We start from the raw sequence: 19464 nt of genomic DNA on the forward strand, positions 1-19464 counted from the left end.
CAGGCAAGTAGAAAGTATTCCATCACACTCCTGACTGTGCTTCGGTAAATAGTGGACAGGTTTTGTGGAGTCAAGAGGTGAGTTACTTGTCACAGGACTCAGAGTCTCTGATCTGCTCTTGTAACCACAATATTAATATGGCTATTCCAGTTCAGCGTCTGGTCAATTGTAACTGGTCAGGAACAGAGTGGCCCTGGTGGAACTCAAACAGTGCATCCGTGTGCAGACTATTTCTAAGCAGGTGCAGCTCGATAGCACTGTTGATGGCTCATTCCATCACTTTGCTAATGATTGAGAGTTGAATGATGGGGCGATAATTGGCCAGGTTGAATTTGTACTGCTTTTGTGTGCAGGACATAACCTGGAAATTTTTCCACATTGCTGGGTAGATGCTGAAGCTGTACTGGATGAGTTTGGCTAGGAGCGCAGCAAGTTCTGGAGCACAAATCTTCAGTAATATTGTCAGGGCACATGTCCATTGCAGTATCCATTACCTTCAGCCATTTCTTGATGTCATGTGGAGTGAATTGATTTGGCTGATGACTGGTGGAGGCCGAGATAGGTTAGCCAGTTGACTCTTCTGGCTGAAGGCTGTTGTAAATGTTTCAGCCTTATCTTTTCCACTGATGTGCTGCGCTTCCCCATCATTGTGAATGGCGATATTTGTGGACTCTCCTTCAGTGAGTTGTTTGATTATCTACCACAATTCACGATTGGATATGGCAGGATTGCAGAGGTTAGATCTGAGTATCTGTTTGTGGAACCACTTAGCTCTGTCTGACACTTGCTGTTTATGCTGTTTAGCATGAAAGTAATCCTGTGATGTCGCTTCACCAGGCTGACGCTTCATTTTTCAGTATGTTTGGTGTTGCTCCTGGCATGCCCTCCTGCATTCTTCATTGAAGCAGGGTCAATCCACTGGCTTGGTGGTAATGGTAGTGTGGGGGGTATGCCAAGCAATGAGGTTGCACATTGTGGTTAAATACAATTCTTCTGCTGCTGATGGCCCACAGCACCTCATGAATAGCCAATTTTGAGTGACTGGATCTGTTCAAAGTCTCCCCATTGAGCACAGTGGTGGTGTTCTCTTCTCCTTGCGCAGTCCCACGGAGTTGAGGATGACTTGATTCCACACTAAGAATGTATCCTTGGGTGACTTAAGGTGTCCAATGCATGACCTACAGCCTTTGTTACAGTTGGGACAGATGGTGGTTGGAGGAATGGGTGGGTGGGATGCCCAGATTGCCACTAGCTTCTTTTACTGTCAATGTCAGGCTGCAACTTGCTCTTGGCACTAAAACTCAAGGTGTTCAGCTCCTTCATGGATGCTTTTCCTCCATTCCGTCAGTCTTCAGTCAGTAATTCCCACATGTTGGTGAGGATGTTGCACTTTTTCAACGATGCTTTGACGGTTTCCATGAAGCATTTCCTCTGCACCACTGGAGCTCACTTATCATCTTGAAGCTCCAAGTAGAGCACTTGTTCCTGGAGTCCCGTGTCTGGGATGCATATGATGTTCTGTGGCCCCCAACCCCTACCAGTAGATCTGATCAAGTGTGATCAATGCTTCTATGCTGGGGTTGTTGGCTTTCCACTCAGGCTTGACGAAGTTTGGGGAAACTAGATAACAGCAGGAGGCCTCAGATTGAGGTAGATAATAAGGCAAAATGAGGTGAGCAGCAGGAAGGAGAGGAGCAGAAGGCAGATGAACTAAAGTTTCAAAGTAACAGTAAAAGTTAAAATTAAATTAAATATAAATTGTAAATTAGAACAGGGGGTGAGATTCTCCGACCCCCCCGCCGGGTCGGAGAATCGCCGGGGGCTGGCGTGAGTCCCGCCCCCGCCGGTTGCCGAATTCTCCGCCACCGGAGATTCGGCGGGGGCGGGAATCGCGCCGGTTAGCGGGCACCCCCCCACGATTCTCCGGCCCGGATGGACCAAAGTCCCGCTGCTAGAATGCCTGTCCCGCCAGCGTGGATTGAACCACCTACCTTACCGGCGGGACAAGGCGGCGCGGGCGGACTCCAGGGTCCTGGAGGGAGGGGGCGATCTGGCCCTGGGGGGTGCCTCCACGGTGGCCTGGCCCGCGATCGGGGCCCACCGATCCGTGGGCGGGCCTGTGCCATGGGGGCACTCTTTTCCTTCCGCCTTCGCCACGGTCTCCACCATGGCGGAGGCGGAAGAGACTCCCTCCACAGCGCATGCGCGGGCATGCCGTGAGCGGCCGCTGACGCTCCCGCGCATGCGCCGCCCGGAGATGTCATTTCCGCGCCAGCTGGGGGCACCAAAGGCCTTTTCCGCTGGCGGGGCGGAAATTAGTCCGGTGCAGGCCTAGCCCCTCAAGGTTGGGGCTGGGCCCCCCAAGATGCGGAGGATTCCGCACGTTTGGGGCGGCGCGATGCCCGACTGATTTGCGCCGTTTTTGGCGCCGGTCGGCGGACATCACGCCGATACCGGAGAATTTCGCCCAGGAACTTGAAATAAAACTTTGGCTTCTCGATTTTGAAGCAGTTTGGAGAAGAGAAAAATATGAACAAATTTAAATGAAATTACCCTGCAGCATCAGCTGGAGAAAGAGATCTGGGTGGTGGAGCTTAGACAATCAGAAGTGCCACCTATTACTGGCAGGAATAAAGCCGAATGAAACCTATAGCCTGTTACAGGTCAAAAATAATACCTAGACATTGTGCCCATGCTTGACGCCTAAAATTGTGACCCAAGAAGTAAGTGTGCTGAATTAAGTTGTACAAGCCCCGATGCAAAACGTTCATAAAGTATTTAGAAAAAGAATAGTTCTGTGAATTTTATGTAAAAGCTGTGAAATTATACCTCACCTCGACATGGATAGTATAGTTATGGGTGAGATGCGTGGGAAATGGGATTGATTTGCTTCAACAAGGACACAGTCATTTATGAGGAAAAAAGTGTAAATCCAAATTATGATTTGTTTGAGATACCTACCCATTGATCCCAGGAGTTTTCATTATTTCAAGTGGAAATTCACAGCTGGCTTTTGGACATTTTAAATTGTCAAATGCAGCCTGATCATTCTAAATTTTCTGAGCAACACGTTCGTCGGTTGACAGCTGTGTTTTCTTATTATTCAGGATCTTTTAAACTGATATTTTCAGAAAAACAGATGGGTAGAAAAAATGACATAGCCTGAATATAAAGTGAGGTAATCTTTGAGAAACAGATATTCATGTGTTGTATAACACAGCATAAGGTTTGTGACATTAGAAGTGATTTTCTTTTAAATTAAAATGGTATTGCTTTTTGGGGGGAGCAGCAAAGCTCATCAAAATGTAGATGACTAATTATATGCCTTTCAAAAAATCATGGAAATAGACTTGCTCTATGATCACTGTATGATTAAATACTAGGCAATACACTCATTAACGTGTGCTGCAAATGATTTGATATATATTTGTACAAAGATAACATTTCTAAAACTAGAGGTGTTATTTAATTGAAATGACTCTTTTAATGAAATGATAGTCATTAATTCTGGATGCTTTTAGCTGATCTTCACATTTTATTTAATTATTGTTGGATGTACTTTAGAAATGGTTGGCTGCCATACATACAAACATCACTCTGACATCCCTGACATCGATCGGTACAGGCATGGAGGTCCGAAGGGCCTGTACCTGTGCTGTATTGTCCTTTGCTCCTTGTTGGTTGATAATGGTAACAGTGATTTCTCACTCATTGTTCCCTCACTCATTTTAAGTCCTTAATTTGGAAATCAGAGAGCAAAGCAAATACATTATCTAAAAATAGTATTTGGTTGTAATTTCAACCAAAGCCTGTTTTGTTTACCTATCTTTCTCCCAATTTGTAATAGAAATGGAAACAATGATGCAAGAGTGCAAGAATGACATGTAGACAATCATTCTGATGCAACACATACTATCTTGCTATAAATGGAAATGATATGTGTTGCCTGCTTGTGCTTTTTTTTTCTCCAAATTGTTTTGCAGTTGTTTTGTGTTTATTACTTCCTGTGACTGATGACACCCTTATCCTAACAATCCTTATGTGAGTAACCTAATATAGTCTGTTTCTTTTTATTGACGCAGATAATGGCAAGCCACATGGGCCAGTTTTTATCCATGAGCCTAATGACTTTGTGTTTCCTGTGGATTCCGAAGAGAAGAAAGCCACACTGAACTGTGAAGCAACAGGGAACCCAACACCACATTACAGGTTTGTTCGCAATATCTTTACCAGTACTTTTTTTTGAAAGGAAGGCCGGGTGGTGTCATTTTACACATTCCTTCAAATATTCCACAAAAATTGGGCAGCATGATTTGAGTCATTATTTGCAACAAGATCGGGAGAAGATAAATTAAGCACAGCAGCTGCAAATCACCATTCCAGAAAGATGAAAACCGTGCCAGTATTTGCATCTCTGTTAATTGGAAATTAATTAACACGGATTGAGCATACTGCGGTTGTTTTATTATACTTTCGCTGACCAAGAACCTTCTCTGTTCATCTACATACTATGCCAATATGTCCTTCGTCACTTGTTGTGGCATTATAGCTAAGAATCAACCATGGTGGGGAATGAACAGAAATAGTAATCATTTAAGTCATCTAAATGAGTTGATTTCAGATAGATCCAATTGGGAAAGTTATTATTCACCTGGAATCATGTTAGTATGTTCCTCAAAAAATGTAAATCCATCTAAGAAATATGTTTTGACACAAATGACTGCAGCTGACTTGGTGTAATGTGATGTCAACAAAATGACTTGTGGATGAAAACGATCATCCAGTAAATAATCCCTTGATGTACACAGGGGACATGTGGTGTAATCTGAAGATAACGTTTTCTCAGATAAAAATCTTGAATTTGATACATTTTCCGTGATCTCTTTTTAGTTTTAGAATATTATTGATCTTATCATTAGAAAGGATCAGAAGTAGCATAGTATCGTGAAACATTCTATCAGCAAACCTAACGAATCATTACAATTCATTACTTGGTGATATTTTTCCATTGTTTGTACTTCATATATCAACATTTTTGGATTATTCTAAGTTCCTTTCAACCATCAACCATATGCTTGCTGACCTCCATTAGCACCAAATGAGGAAACCTCTTGATTTAAAATTCTTATCCTTCTATTTAAGTTCCTCCTGAGCCTCACTGCTCGCTGCCTCTGTTACTTCCTTCGGCGTACAACCTTCCGAGATCTTCATACTCCTCTAATTCTGACCTCCTGCACATCCTTGATTTCTATCAATCCACCATTGGCAGCCAGACCTTCAGCCGCTTGACCTCCCTTCCTGTACCTCTGTGCATCTCTACCTCTCTTCCTTCCTCTTAAGTTCGGTAAAATCTTTGAATAAGCATTTGGTCATCTGTCCTACCTTCTCTTAATATCCCTTGGTATCAATTTCTGTCTGATGTTGCTCCTGTGAAGAGTATTCAAATGCTTTACTCCTTCGAGGCACTATGTAAATGCAAGTTGTGGATGATGAATTGCCATTTCTTTAATAAATCTGTGTCATCCCAACATATTTCCACAGAACAAAACACTGAACAATTGCACTGAAGCATGTATTCACGCCTTTATGCCTGTTCCAGTTTCCTGCTTCAGAAATACAAAAACCATACCAACTCTTGAATTCTCTCCCCATATCTTTCTCTGTTCCTATTAATTTTCCACTTTTCCTTTTACTGATGCATGAGTCCCTATCTTAGCTATTCAAATGCAAAGCATTTCTTGTATACTGCACAAAGGAATATTTCTGAAGTCCGGACCCCTCTCAGGTTCTCAGTGACTGCTCATCACAAAGACCCATTTTTTCCAACAACACTTTGTGTAATCTTAAAAACACTGTTAAATCTCTTTAAGCCTATTTTGCCCTGCTGGACCTGCTTCCAGCACCTTAAGTCACTTCTGCTAACTTTTGGTGGGAGGAAGTTTAACTTACCAGGATGAGTCGTTGGGTGGTTAGTTAGATTAAGAAGCAAAAAATGCCAAGCATGTTGGGAAGTTATCTGGAACTCACTGACATTTGCATTTAACCTGCGTCTTTGTTGGCATGGAGGAAACTCCTGTGAGATAGCTGGGTCAGCAATTGACATTTGCTCGATGATCTCTGTTCTGTTCATGTGGCTTCAGTTGTGTGCATGTGGCTTCAGTTGTATGTGTGTCAGTGGTAGGGCACCTCATGGGTGTGATCAGCCACTTTGTTGAAGGGCTGCGCTTGTCTCCAAGGAGCTGACTCTGCTTGGAGCTGTGAAGTTTGGGGACAGACTTAACTGGTGGAGAATTAAGGCATCATGGCAACTTGCTAGTTCATGCAGACATGCATGATAATCTTTTGATGGTTACATACCAGTTTAACATTAATGCAGTGAAATCCTTTCCAAATGCTTATGGCCAAATGTTAATATCCAGCCCACAGTTCATAACTGCCATCATCCTGACGAATCTATAATCTGTATTTGTTGTGGCTTAGATGCCCTCTCTGGTGCAAACAGAATACATAAAAGTTTATAAAAGTAAAATGAATAAGTATTTTAAAAAGGAAAATTTATAAGGGTAGACAGCAAGTACACCGAAATTGGTTGTGTAGCCACATTTTAGCTACCAAACTCGGGGTGGGGGGGGGGGCCCGTGAATCGAGTGACGCCGTACCAACGCTGGGCCGCCGATTCTCAGGCGACTGGAGAATTGGCAGCAATGGCATCGGTGCGGTCGCCGCGGCGCCGTTGAGCACCCCCCCCCGGCGATTCTCCACGCACGACAAACCGAATGCCCGCCGAGTCCGGGCGAGTCCCGCCGCCGCCATTCGCGTGTGGTCCTACCTGGTGGGACCTCGGCGTTCTGGCTGCGGGGGCCATCCTGGTGGTGGGGGGGGAAGGGGTTCTGACTCCAGGGGGGGCCTCCATGGTGGCCACACCTGCGATCGGGGGCTGCCGATCGGCGGGCAGGCTAATTCCGGGGGGGAGTGCCCTTTGTTCCTCCACGCCAGGCCCCTGTAGGGCTCCGCCTTGTTGCCTGGGGGCCAGCATCGAGACGGCAACCCACATGCATGCGCGGACCTGCGCCGGCCATGGCGCGCATGCGCAGATCTGCGCCACCCGTGCTGGCGCCCGGCGTTTACCACGGCATCAACATTTAGCCCCATTATCAGAGAATCCCGCCCCTGGTTTCCACCATGGGCAGTGAACAACTGTTTACAGTGCTTAAACTGTAACTTCACCATTACATTGTCAAATTTACCATGACGTTCTTGCCTATAATTATAAAACGCAAAATACTACAACTTGTTATTTCAGTTTCATGTTGAGGAAAATATTACCACCCTATGGCTTCCATTTCTCCATATCCTTCAGCGCTTTTATATTTAATTTAAAATCCCATGCCTTCCTTTCCATCCAAAAACTGCATCACATGACATTTCTTTGCATTAAGCAACAGAGTCAACTTATTTGCCTGATCAACTAATTTATGTTCTTCTGAAATATTTTAACATCAATGTTTGCCAAACATCCTGGGCGGGATCCTCCGAAATGGAGGCAGAGTGTTTGCGCCGTCGTGAACACCGTCGAGGTTCACGACGGCGTGAAACGGCCCCGAACCCGACCGATTCAGGGCCCGATAATGGGCTAGGAGCGGCACCACGTCATTTACGCGCACCAGGCCTTGGCACCACATAAAGGCGGCGCCGCATACATGACGCGGCCGGCGCCGCATAACTGGCGTCACCCGTGCATGCGGGGGTTGGCCGGCGCCAACCCGTGCATGCGTGGTTGCCGTCCTCTCCGAGTCTGCCCCGCAAGAAGATGCCTGACAGATCTTGGGGGGCTGCGGAAGAAAGGAGGTCTGCCTTCAGAGAGGCCGGCCCGACGATCGGTGGGCACAGATCGCAGGCCAGACCCCATTTGAGGCCCCCCCCCCCGGTGCAGGATCCCCCTTCGCCCCCCCGCAGGCCGCCCCCCCAGCGTTCCTGCGCTGTTGCCGCCGGCAGCGACCAGGTGTGGACGGCGCCAGGGGGAACCCGCCTTTTTGGGCAGGCCGCTCGGCCCATCCGGGCCGGAGAATCGCCATTACAGCTGTCTCGGGTGATTCACTGTAACCCGCCGTGCAAAACGCGATTGTGCCGATCTGGTCGCTTCCGTGAATCGCTGGAGGGCGTCGGACCGGCGTCGCGGGAAATTTTGTTGACCCAGGCGATTCTCCCAACCGGCGCGGGAGCGGAGAATCGCGCCCCCTATTTTTGTGTCATAAGCACATTACAATAACGTGTCCACAGCTTCTAAATAACCTGTATCGAGAGTAGATATATTTTTTAAAATGACTTGGGTCTGTGCAAGTACTTACATCTCTCTGTCTGCAAAGTCTTTCCGTTTGTCATTAAATTCTGTCCCATTTTCCATTAGAAGTTCTAATGTTGAATTTGATCATGGAAATTCCAAAATTGATTCACTATAATGGCCGCTTATTACCAATCCTGATTCTCCCATGCCCCAGTATTGCATTGCCCAGCTCCCAATCTACAATGAGTGGAATTGTTGTGCTCCACCAGCATATCCCTCTTTGCTTCCCCAGATGCTGTAAACTTTATTGCACAAATAATATAAAAACAATGGATTTCAGGGGCGTCATTCTCTGACCCCCCGCCGGGTTGGAGAATGGCCGTTGGCCGCCGTGAATCCCGCCCCCGCCGAAGTCTCCGCTCCCGGAGATTGGGCGGGGGTGGGAATCCGGCCGCGCCGGTTGGCGGGACCCCCCGCTGGATTCTCCGGCCCGGATGGGCCGAAGTCCCGCCCAGGAATTGCCTGTCCCGCCGACGTAAATCAAGCCTGGTATTTACCGGCGGGACCAGGCGGCGTGGGCGGGCTCCGGGGTCCTGGGGGGGGGGCGCGGGGCGATCTGACCCCGGGGGGTGCCCCCACGGTAACCTGGCCCGCGATCGGGGCCCACCGATCCGCGGGCGGGCCTGTGCCGTGGGGGCACTCTTTTCCTTCCGCCTCCGCCACGGCCTCCACCATGGCGGAGGCGGAAGAGACTCTTCCCCACTGCGCATGCGCGGGAAACTGACAGCGGCCGCTGACGCTCCCGCGCATGCACCGCATTTCCACACCAGCTGGCGGGGCAACAAACGCCATTTCCGCCAGATGGCGGGGCGGAAATCCCTCCGGCGTCGGCCTAGCCCCTCAATGTTGGGGCTAGGCCGCCAAAGATGCGGAGACTTCCGCACCTTTTTGCCGGCGCGATGCCCGTCTGATTGGCGCCGGCTTTGGCGCCAGTCGGCGGGCATCCCGCCGTTGGGGGAGAATTTCGCCCCATATGAGAGGTCTGAATTAATTTAAAATGGGGATTCAATTGCTTCCGAGTGCCCAGCCTTTGAGATCTCCTTTACCTGAATGTTAACATATATGGAGAGAATATAAGTGGATACAATACTGACCCAGGAATACACAAACAGTAGGTCCACATATGACATGTGATTAATTGTTCTCCCGTAAATGTTTGGATGGTAGGCCAGTTCCATGTCCTCATAGAATCAGAGAATCATAGAATTTACAGTGCAGAAGGAGGCCATTCGGCCTATCGAGTCTGCACCGGCTCTTGGAAAGAGCACCCTACCCAAGCCCACACCTCCAGCTTATCCCCGTAACCCAGCAACCCCATCTAACCTAAGGGCAATTTAGCATGGCCAATCTACCTAACCTGCACAACTTTGGACTGTGGGAGGAAGCCGGAGCACCTGGAGAAAACCCACGCAGACACTGGGAGAACGTGCAGACTCAGCACAGATAGTGATCCAAGTGGAAATCGAACCTCGGATCCTGGTGCTGTGAAGCCATATTGCTAACCACCATGGTACCATGCTGCCCTGACACATGGCATGGGCCACATTTATCAGAAATTACCCAATTTCTTCAGCTTTGAGCATGCAGCACTAATTTTCCTCAAGAAATGTTTTCAGCTATTTCGTGAGAATGCACATGCTTAACAGCAGTATCACTTATATGGTGAGCATAAATAAAAATGTATTGTTTTAATGACATTACTTTCAGAAAATGTTAATTCACCAAACTATCTTGTATACTTGCAGTTAGCGTAATTTTCCAAGCTTTGCTTACAGTTTTGAATGACATATTGTGACGGTCACATCAGGCCACAATAACCCTCACGAGACCCACAGGGGACACCACAATTGGGGCAAAATTCTCCGGTATTGGCGCGATGTCCGCCGACCGGCGCCAAAAACGGCGCAAATCAGTCGGGCATCGCGCCGCCCCAAAGGTGCGGAATCCTCCGCATCTTGGGGGGCCGAGCCCTAACGTTGAGGGGCTAGGCCCGCGCCGGACTGATTTCCGCCCCGCCAGCTGGCGGAAGTGCCCCGCCAGCTGGCGCGGAAATGACATTGCCGGACGGCGCATGCACGGGAGCGTTAGAGGCCACTCACGGCACCCCGCGCATGCGCAGTGGAGGGAGTCTCTTCCACCTCCGCCATGGTGGAGACCGTGGCGAAGGCGGAAGGATAAGAGTGCCCCCACGGCACAGGTCCGCCCGCGGATCGGTGGGCCCTGATCGCGGGCAGGCCACCGTGGGGTCACCCCCCCGGGGCCCAGATCGCTCCCGCGCCCCCCCCAGGACCCCGGAGCCTGCCCGCGCCGCCTTGTCCCGCCGGTAAGAGAGGTGGTTTAATCCACGCCGGCGGTACAGGCATCCTAGCAGTGGGACTTCGGCCCATCTGGGCTGGAGAATCGCGGGGGAGGGGGGCCGCCAACCGGCGCGACGCAATTCCCGCCCCTGACGAATCTCCGGTGCCGGAGAATTCGGCAACCGGGGGGGGGGGGGGCGGGATTCACGCCAGCCCCCCGGCGATTCTCCGACCCGGCGGGCGGTGATCTCTCCGTGGTGCTTGTGAAATATGAACTCCCCCGTTAGTGGGCGGAGGCCCACCTGCTGGGACTCATGGAAATCGAGTTATAAAAGCTAGCTCAGACTCGGGCCAGCTGGAATGGTAGTCCCGTTTGGAACCTTGAAGCACTGAGCAACATGAACTAGTACCCTATCCTTTCACAAAGTGGACTCCAGAAATCAGCTACTTTTTTTTCATAGAATTTACAGTGCAGAAGGAGGCCATTCGGCCCATCGAGTTTGCACCGGCTCCTGGAAAGAGCACCCTACCCAAGCCCACACCTCCACCCTATCACCCAGTAACCCCACCCGACACTAAGGGCAATTTTGGACATTAAGGGCAATTGAACAGGGCCAATCCACCTAACCTGCACATCTTTGGACTGTGGGAGGAAACCGGAGCACCCGGAGGAAACCTACGCAGACACGGGGAGGACGTGCAGACTCCGCACTGACAGTGACCCAAGCTGGGAATCGAACCTGGGACCCTGGAGCTGTGAAGCAGTTGTGCTAACCACTATGCTGCCGTGCTGCCCTTTAGCATGGCCAATCCACCTGGCCTGCACATCTTTGGGTTGTGGGGGTGAAACCCACGAAACACAGGGAGAATGTGCCCACTCCACACAGGCAGTGTCCCAGAACCGGGATTGAACCTGGGACCTCGGTGCCATGAGGCTGCAGGGCTAACCCTCTGCGCCACTGTGCTGCCCTTCTGTTGGCAGAACTACTTCTGTTGTAGTTTCTGGACATTGAGAGAGAATATATTTGGAAGTTGCAAACTGCCTTCCCAGGTGCTAATTGACTATCCCTCAACATTTTAATGCTAGTGTTTTAAAATGACAATGGCTGCTGGACCGATTAGCTGCAGAAAGATGAAATTTCAAATAAAGTCATTTAATGAGGGGATCATAGCTGGAATGTTTGATGGGACATCAAACATATCCCCATTGTGTATCAAATACATCGGCCTCCACCCCTTATGTGAACAATTGAATATATCATCATTGCCGTCACATGACCGAAATTGCCAGAAACTGAGCCAGTAACTTATTCCGCAAGGAAGCCTAGCAGAGCATCCTGGGGTGAACACTTCAGAGCGTAAGATTGCTCAATAGGAAAAAGGAACCTTTCCTCAAAAAGACAGTCATCTTAGGCAGAGAAGAGAGACTGATTTGTTTCACCTGCAAGGTTATTTTTATTCACTACGGGAGCTCAGCCACATTTTCATCTGAACATCAGAAACTTCTAACCTCATTTGACTTCAAGGAACCAGGATAGAATTCTTCAGGCCTGCACCATTTTCAAAGATCAGCTTAAAGACTGTGAACAAATGACCTGTTTCTTATGCTTTGTTAGGTGCTAAGTGCATGTTATATCTCTAGAAACCCTCACTTTGTGTGTGAGCGTGTTTGTGATTTGTGTGTCTGTGTTTGCAACAATATTCCCTAACTCTGCTTCAATGAGTGGAATGTTTTGAACTATTGTTCTGGAAGGTTTTATCAAACAATGGAAAAGGGACGTTCTTGGAGCATTCTGTACCATGTTGACAACATCTGTTCAGTATGTTGCTATTTAAGTGTTGGATCAATAAGCACAAAAGAAATGGAACCAAGAGTAGGCCACTTGGCCCCCTCAAGCCTATTGTGCCATTCAATAAGATCAGGACTGATCTGATCTTGGCCTCTGCCCTGCTTTCTTGCTGGTTCTCCCATAACTCTTGAGCCCCCATAGCTAAACAATCTGTCAAACTCAACCTTAGCCTTCAGTGACCGAACTTTCACTGTTTTTAGGGTAGAAAGTTCCACAGATAACAATCCTCTGAGAGAAGAAGTTTCTCCTCATCTTCACCTTAAATGGGACACCCCTTATTCTGAAACTACCCCCATCAGGTCTCGATTACTCCATTTGGGGAAACACCCTCTCAGCATCTACTTTGTTCAGTCCCCTTAGAAGCTTATAGCCGGGATTCTCCCTTCCGGGGACTAAGACCCCATGCCGGAGGGAAAACCGGCGCCAACGACTCTCGCGTCAACGGGCCCCCAAGGTGAGGAATTCTCACCTGTCTATGGGGCTAGGAGGGGTTGGCGCCACTCTAGCCAGCGGCGAAGGGACTGCGCGAGTTCACGCATGCGTGGAACGGCCGTAGTGATCTCACGCATGCGCAGAACAGCCGGCATGATTCCGCACATGCGCAGACCAGCCGTCGTATTTTGGTGCATGCAGGAGGGGTTCTCTTCTCCACGCCGCCCATGGCGGAGCCATACAGGGGCCGGCGCAGAAGGAATTAGTGCCCCCATGGAACACGCCCGCCCACAGATCGGTGGGCCCCGATCGCGGGCCAGGCAACCGTGGGGGCCCACACCCCAGGGTCGGATCCCCCCCGCGACCCCCGAGGACCGCCCCTGCCGACTTACCTGCAGGTCCCGCCGTGTGGGACTACACGTAACCCACGCCGGCAGGACTGGCAAAAAACAGACAGCCGCTTGGCCATTCAGGGCCCGGAGAATCGCCGGGGGGGCCGCTGCCTACGGCCCCCGACTGATGTGGTGGGAATTCCGCCCCCGCCCGTAAAACGGCGCGGGAGAATACGGCAGCCACCCCCCGGGATTCTCCGACCCGGCTGGGGTTTCAACAAGATCAGACCTCATTCATATGAGTATAGGTCCAACCTGATTAACCTTTCCTCATAGGACTACTCCTTCTTTCCAGGAATAAACATAATGTGTCTTCACTGAACTGCCTCTAAATTCCTATCCCAAGAACAATTTCTACCTGAGACCGGCAAATCAGCTGTTACCATTTGTCAAAAAGCATTTCATTAGAAAATGCATGGAACCAAATACAAACGAAAGGTTGTTCTGAGCCACAAATCCCTGTTCATCCTTTTCTGGGTGAGCCCTTCACTGCGTTGATGAGCTCATCAGCAGGCACTCTGAAATTGCTTTAATCTTCCAATGCATTCCCTCTTTGATCAAAGTCCACAGCAATAAGATAAGTTGATTAATGAGTGAGAAGAAATCAACAGACTGCCTCCTTATGGAGCCAGCTCAGCCGGTATGGGTCGAGTCTTAATGATGGCATTCACCAACACCTGCAGTGGGCTCTTAAAGGTCAGTCATTCGATAATTTTCAACTTGTTTTCACAATGCAGATGGTCATTGCAGAAGCATTGTTCAGCATAGCACCACAGCTGTGAAGAAAGTTACATTGCATATTTCTCCTTGACAGCGCCTTGTCAGACAAACGGCATCATCTCGTGAGCCTTTGTAAGTGCAAACAGTTTCATAGTAAATCTGCTCCAAAAACTCCACTCAGTATCCACTCCGACAGGCTAGATGGAAGTATTATCAGACCAAAAGTAGCCTGTGGGCCATTTTTCCGATACCCCTAATCTAAGCTTACTGACTTTATCCTTCTTTCTCTTATTGAACAAAGTTGTTATATTGGTCACACTTCTGTCATCTGGCGGATAATACTTTACTCAGGAGATCTGAACAGTTGCTTTCAGATCACCGTTACTTTCTTCAACAGTCTAGGCTGCATGCCATCAAGGCCTGTAATGAGTTCTGCTACTTTTTATGAAACCAACCCCCTTTTCTACAGTTAACACAAACAATTATTTCTCATCCTCTTCGAGTTCACCTCGATTCTCATAAATTTCATCACTGGAAAACCAGTTTTCATCCTGCGCGGCAGTATATCTTCTAACAAGAATATTTACCAAAGGTAACAGAAGAATCCTTGACTCTCCATGTGAAGTCCTTGTCAAGGAATTGTCTGTGTTTACCAACCAGCTTTTACCGAGAGTAAATCATCCATAAATGCGGCTTAATGAACTGTCTTGCCTCAACCAGTTTGGATTGTGTTACTATTCACACCATGATGTTCTTTGTAACCACAAAACCTTCTAATTGAATGAATGAACCAGATAGCTATAACCTAACAATTTTTTATTAATCTTATAATGTATTCACAACACTTAAACATAAATTGTACAAATAATTAAATGGCAAAATTGATAAAATGTTAAGAGGTTACAAAGGGAGTTCAGTCAGAAGAGGGTAGTTCAGCTAGACTTACTTGCTGATTATAAAATGACTGTTTGAAGCACATAAATTGGTGAGATCAATTTAGATATGGCCTTGTTAGTTAGCTGACAAGTTAACAGCATTGGAAAGCCAGTCAATGGAACAGATTAAAGTCTAGTTTTTGCTTGTACACATCTTTATGTGATGGTATGAATTAATTGGTTGCTTTCCTCTGGAGAGGGGTGCAGGTCGGTGGGGAAGTGGGAATTCAAAACTAATGACTGATCAACCTTCCTGTGTGGAGGTGCTATTCATTCGACCCGTGATCCTGGGTAAATTCCCCTTACAGAATCCTGATAATAGATGTGCTGTTACATGAATTACTTTCCAAATCAAAGGGCAACTGTGTATATGGCAGTCAAGAGCTTCTTGTGTCAACAAAGTCTGAGTGTTTACTCTGTAGATTAATTGCAGACAATCAGGGTTTTGGGGGGGGGGGGGGGGTGGAGGATACCTTTAGCTCGCCTGGATATACTGCAGGATTTACTGTACTTTTCATTATGTAGGATGTGTTATAATTAAAATATTTGAGGCAGATATAATTCTCAGGAAAGATATGCTACGTTAATAAAAACTAATTTGAAAGATAATCAATTGGAAAGATAATGTGCAGAGGCTCCTACTTGGGCCATAGGTTTAAACTGAGTATGATTGGAATGGGATTAGGAAGACATTGCTTTACTTCAAATCATGGTTAATCATATATCTAAAAGATTACTCCCACATAAGTTCAGTCCCAAACATCTACCTCCCTCTCTACTGACCCTTGCAAAGCCCCTGAGTTTCTGTCTTCGATGCACTAATTCCCAACAAATAATTTCTCATCCTGCCCATGTGCCACAGCTTTTTACTTGGTTCACAACTAATCAAGTCATTCATTGGTAGATTTATTTTGACCATGTGAAGCCTGAAGGTGTCTCTCTCTCTCTCTCCTGGGAGGCAATGCCATATTCAGGGACTTTGAAGGGTAAATGAAGATTGGAAGTAAAGCACTAAGAAGGGCTGAGGGGAAGATAAATGAGTTTCTAAAAAGAAGCATACATTTATAATCCGGCTACATTTTGCGAGGCATTGCAACAGACAGAGACGAGAGAGATTTGACCATTGTTTGTAATCAGTGTTTCTTTGAAGAAGATGCATGTGTTTCTCAACCCCTGACTGTGTGAACAATTTGAATAATCAGCAGCAAGCTTTTTGTGGGTTTAAATAAAGAGGATTATTTATTCATGCATTCACCCCAAAAGTCTAATGCAATGTGACTCACTCACTCACTCGCAGACCAACATATACATATATATACTTGAGCAAAATACAGCTAATTTGTTAAAAATGAAAGAATAGTTTGTAATTCATGTGATTGGCTCATCTTGGAAAACACACATTGCAGGCATGGTGAAGAAAAGGTTTTTCACTCCTGAAGTCGAGCTCGGTGAACATCAAATACCACAGAGCCATTTCAGGATTCTCTCGAAGAGATGGACTAAGTTAGTTATTTGTAGTCCGGTTGCCAGTAGGTCAGTGTTTTGTATTAGTGAACTTAAGAAGGAACAGATTTGGAGACTTTATGATGCTGCAGTACCCAGGTCTTAAGGCACACGTGCTGCTGTCTTCTATGCTGCTGCTGTTTCTGCAGTTTTGTGTCTTGCAGACAGCACTTAAAGATTAAAATGGAAGGCCAACCCAGCTACCACACCAACTGATGCCGAAGGGCCAGCATGAGTTAGCGCATGCGCAGAACCGCCGGCGTGGTTCCGCGCATGCGCAGACCGGCTGGCATATTCTAGCGCATGCGCAGGGGGGTGTCTTCTCCATGCCGGCCATGGCGGAGCCCTACAGGGGCCGGCATGGAAGGAAGGAGTGCCCCCACAGCACAAGCCTACCCGCAGATTGGTGGGCCCCGATCGCGGGCCAGGCCACTGTGGGGGCGCCCCACCGAGGACCGCACTAGCCAGCCTACCAGCCAGGTCCCACCGTGTGGGACCATGTCCAATTCACGCCGGCGGTACTGGCCAGAAACCAACACCCGCTCGGCCCAATGCGGCCCAGAGAATTGTGTGATCCCCGCCCCTGCCCGAAAACCATCGCCGGAGAATGCGGCAGCCGGCGTTGGAGCGGCGGGGCGGGATTCACGCCACCCCCCAGGGATTCTCTGACCCGGCGGGGGGTTAGAGAATCCCGCCCATTGTTTTTTAAAATAAATTTTAAGTACCCAATTGATTTTTTTTTCCAACTAAGGGGCAATTTAGCATGGCCAATCATCCTACCCTGCACATATTTGTGTTGTGGGGCTGAGACCCAAGCAGATACGGGGAGAATTGGACAATGATCTGGGCCAGGATCGAACCCGGATCCTCGGCGCTATGAGGCAGCAGTGCTAACCACTGCACCACCGTGCTGCCCAATTATAGACATTGTTAACAATAAGTTAATTGTGTTTTAAATTTACAAATCTGGTGACTGTATTTATTGGGCACTAAAGTCCTTGGGCTATTTCAAAATAAAAGTTTATTTCAACCATGTTGCAACTCCGGGTCAAGTGGGGCTGACCCACTGGCCCAGGGTGTCGTGACAGCCGAAAGTTTGATCATGGACACAGACACAAATTTTATAGTAATATGGTATTCGTGAGGGGCTGGGGCAACCAACAACCTGTATTTTAAGGTCCTGAGAGATTTTGACTAAATTTAACATTCAGGCCCCAACGCTTAGGCAACGCTGACAGAAACAGCTGTTTGATCGCCAAGTGAGAAGGAATTAAAACAGGGCACCAACAGGAGAAGCCCAGGCAGACTTGGGCGCTGGGGTGGCTAGGGTAAAGAAAGCCCGAGGTTTGCTTATGGGGCCTGAAGGAGAATTTCTGCTGTTCCTGACCCACAAGGGAACAGAAAATAAAATATTATAATTGCCAACTGGACTTTGTCTATCTCACAATTCACCTTTCAGCAATTAGCTTATGCTGGAATGCCATCAAGGCTCTCTCCAACAAAGCCTCCACCTAGTATATAAGCTCTGGCCACAGTTACATAATCGGAATCTTGTCTGCAAATTTAAAGAACACCCCACTCTCTTGGGGTGATTGGATCAGGGCAGGAAAGGAGTGGATATCTACCCACTCATTTTAACTGGCCCGCTCCCCACCTTCATTCAGTTGTAATAGGGTGGAGTTATTATTAGAGCCGTACAGTCAATGGTGTCTTGTACTTTGAGATATTGCCCTATGCTGCCGTTTTAACCTAAACTCCATGAGCTAAATCAGTGGCAAGACATGACTTCAGTTGTAATAATAATAATAATCTTTATTGTTGTCACAAGTAGGCTTACATTAACACTGCAATGAAGTTACTGTGAAAATCCCCTAGCCGCCACATTCCGGCGCCTGTTCGGGTATACAGAGGGAGAATTCAGAATGTCCAAATTACCTAACAAACACATCTTTCGGGACTTGTGAGAGGAAACTGGAGCACCCGGAGGAAACCCACGCAGACACGGAGAGGACTTGCAGACTCCTCACAGATAGTGACCCAAGCGGGAATCGAACCTGGGACCCTGGCTTAGTAAAGCAACAGTGCTAACATCTTCAATGGAAAAGTAGCTAACTCTTGCATGTCCCGGGAGGACCTTGTGCCAGTACTTTAGAAAAAGCTTATTGTGCTGTAGATATAATTTACTACACTTGCAGATTTTATTGGATACATTCACCCAATATAAGTCATAACCTACATATTGAGTCAGAGCATGCCCATTCATTGCTCTTCTATCATGTGCAGGTAATTGTTTTTAAAGAAGATTCACCGCTAGGAATAATACTCACCCAAATTTCTATACCTTGTCATGATATTCAAACACACACATCATGATGGACACACTAACAGGCAAATCAGAGTACACAACACCACAACCAATCACAGACAAGAACACCAACCACATAAAAAGCACGAGCACGACACCTGGTGGTCGGTAGGTCTGGGGAGAAGGGAACAAGAAAGAGCTGTTGAAACACCACAAGCTGGGAGCCCCCCCACGTGCAGAGTGCAAAGACCAAACTGTGAATAGTGAGTTTAAATAAAGAAGCGTTGTACCATATGCAACTGTGTTGGCTCATCTGTGTGTCAGAACACCCAACACCACATGGTACAGGAGTGGATCGATACCTGCCTACTAACCTGCCATTCTGGACATGGACCACACCGGCAAACCGCAGCCGATGCAAGTCACGGGGAACCTAGGCACCAACTGGAAGCTCTACAGGCAGCGATTTGACCTGTACATCCGTGCCACCGAAAAACAGAATGTCTCGGATGACTCGAAGATTGCAATGCTCCTCTTCTACGCAGGCCCGCACGCAACCGATGTTTTTAACTCACTGGTGTTCGAAGAAGGCGAAAACCAGGCCAAATATGACACGGTCATCCTCAAACTGGACCAGCACTTTCAAGTTGAAGTAAATGAAAGTTTTGAAAGATACATCTTTCAGC

General features: G+C 47.8%; 1 protein-coding gene across 26 annotated transcripts in view; it reads left to right on the top strand.

Annotated features, from left to right (window-relative positions):
• The window catches only part of LOC140388298 (contactin-4-like), a 3617424-nt gene that overhangs the window by 2129951 nt on the left and 1468009 nt on the right, over positions 1–19464 (top strand). For all 26 annotated transcript variants that reach the window (XM_072472208.1, XM_072472210.1, XM_072472213.1 and 23 more), the window contains one exon: positions 4083–4209. In XM_072472208.1, the coding sequence (XP_072328309.1) occupies positions 4083–4209 (127 nt within the window). The remainder of the gene's footprint in view (positions 1–4082; positions 4210–19464) is intronic.

This window comes from Scyliorhinus torazame, chromosome 13 (genome assembly GCF_047496885.1).
Source record: "Scyliorhinus torazame isolate Kashiwa2021f chromosome 13, sScyTor2.1, whole genome shotgun sequence".
NCBI classification, from domain to species: Eukaryota; Metazoa; Chordata; class Chondrichthyes; order Carcharhiniformes; family Scyliorhinidae; genus Scyliorhinus; species Scyliorhinus torazame.